This window comes from Manihot esculenta, chromosome 7 (genome assembly GCF_001659605.2).
Source record: "Manihot esculenta cultivar AM560-2 chromosome 7, M.esculenta_v8, whole genome shotgun sequence".
Classification (NCBI taxonomy): domain Eukaryota; kingdom Viridiplantae; phylum Streptophyta; class Magnoliopsida; order Malpighiales; family Euphorbiaceae; genus Manihot; species Manihot esculenta.
The window spans coordinates 20,577,908-20,579,980 of record NC_035167.2 but is presented as its reverse complement, the minus strand read 5'-3'; the positions used below and the strand labels follow the sequence as shown (position 1 = coordinate 20,579,980).

Here is a 2,073-nt window from a genome sequence, read left to right as displayed (position 1 = left end):
CCCTGCATCAATGGACCAATAACCAAACCCAAACCTAAACAGTTAAATGCTAAAGCACCCACAAACGCCAACATCCCATGTATCCAATCACTTGCCTGGTTAAATGTCACTTGATCATGAAGTAATCATGAGTGCAGAGAGCAGCTAAGATTCAAATAGATAGAGAACAATAAAATTTAATAAAATTAAAATTTCCTGAAAAATAAAAGAAAATCCCGCTAAATTTATCAATCTTAGAAGCAGTCAAACCATCTCAATTTTAATAATACAGAACTCAAAAGCATATGAAATCAACCAAGAATCCATTTAGCATTACTTCAAAAATATCATAAAAGCATATAATACAACCTCCAATTCAACGATAACTCTTCTGGAACCTGGCACGAGCACCACGACCACCAAACTTCTTGGGCTCGCAGCGCCTAGGATCAGCCACCAACAGAGTCCTGTCGTACCTGACCAATATGTCTTTTATCTCCTTCTTGCTCTGCTCGTCTACGTACTTCTGATAGTAGGCGACGAGGGCTTTAGCGATGCTCTGGCGGATGGCGTAGATCTGGGAGGTATGACCGCCACCCTTGACTCGGATTCGCATGTCGACCCCAGCAAAACGGTGCCGACCAAGAAGAAGGATAGGTTCATATGCCTTGAAGCGGAGAATCTCCGGCTCCACCAGCTCGATTGGGCAGCCGTTGATCTTGATTAGGCCTCTCCCGCGCTTGCAGTGGGTGACTGCCACGGCAGTCTTCTTGCGGCCGAAGCATTGTACGGACTCGATTGGTGCCGCTGGCGCTGCCATCATTGCGTTTGAGAGAGAGAGAGAGAGAGAGAGGAAGAATGACAAGAAATAAAATAGAGAGGAAAAGAGTGCTGAATTGCGGGGTATTAGGGTTTTAAGCTTGAAATGAGAAAACCACACTCCCAAAGCAAAATTACGACGCTGCCATAAGGCCCAAGGTTGATAGTGATGGGTTTTAGGATTGGATCGGGCTTAACTATCTACGCATGAGCCAGATTACTTCTTGGGTGTTAAATAATTCTTTCGTTTCAAAATTTCAATTTTACTTTTTTACGCATGTTAATAAAATTAGTATTTTTTATTATATTTATTTTAAAATATTAAATTTTATTAAATATCAAAAAATATTTTAATTATTAATAACATATTTTAAAAATAAATTAAAATAAAATAAAATTATAATAATTAATTTATATATTAATTATATATAAAAAATGAAATAAATGATAATTTTAAAATAATAAAAAAATGGACAATTTATAAGATGGAGAGTATTTAATATGTACATGTAAGAATGATAGTCCAACGAATATTTACAGTTATTAGTAGTTAACAAGTTTAATTTAAAAACTTTATACGTCATAAGCTCTCAAACCCTGTTTGAGTTCAACGATACGAATTGGAATATGTATAAAAATAATACTCACTTATTGTTATATTATTAAAAAATTATTAAGAAATCAATTCAATTTAATTTTTAAGATATAAGTCAGAGCTATTGTTATGTTTTTTAAATGTATACGTAAGAGTTATTCTTAACTATTCCAATACACGTGTCATTCAAATAAAGCTTCAAACCCTTAATTATTTCCCTTCCCCTTCTTTGACTTAGAAAAAGGAAAAATATTATAATATCTTTTTGAAATAAAAGATAAAAATTAAATCAAATAAGATCATAGGATATCACACTCTAAAAATAGCATGAAGAAAATGAATTTAAAGAATTTAATGAGTATTAGAGAATAATGTCTTTGACAGTTTTAAAATTTTGTATTTTTATAATATTGGCGAAAGATGATAATTTTCTTAAAAGTTTATATATTTAAAAATATTTTTTAAATAAGATATTGATCCAATAATAATCAATAACCACTAATTTATTTTCAAATATTTTGATATGATTATCTAAAAAAAATTTTGATTTAATTATTGAGTCACATCATAAATCTTAAGGAGAGTAATTAAACTTCAAATGAAAGTGATCTCAGTGATCTATATTGATTAAACAATCTAACTCCAACCAAGCATGTCTTTGATGCTTAAAACCACACTAA

At 31.8% G+C, this 2,073-nt stretch overlaps 1 protein-coding gene across 1 annotated transcript; it reads right to left on the bottom strand.

Annotated features, from left to right (window-relative positions):
• Positions 1 to 203: 203 nt before the first annotated feature.
• LOC110618464 (40S ribosomal protein S16) lies at positions 204 to 875 on the bottom strand. The gene has a single exon (XM_021761598.2). It carries the CDS (start codon positions 800 to 802, stop codon positions 356 to 358), a length of 447 nt encoding a protein of 148 aa, XP_021617290.1. The 5' UTR covers positions 803 to 875; the 3' UTR covers positions 204 to 355.
• Between the last annotated feature and the right edge of the window lie 1,198 nt (positions 876 to 2,073).

Bases quoted from the DNA above. Each gene is read 5' to 3' on its own strand.
- LOC110618464 (XM_021761598.2), bottom strand. From the start codon at position 802: ATGATGGCAGCGCCAGCGGCACCAATCGAGTCCGTACAATGCTTCGGC.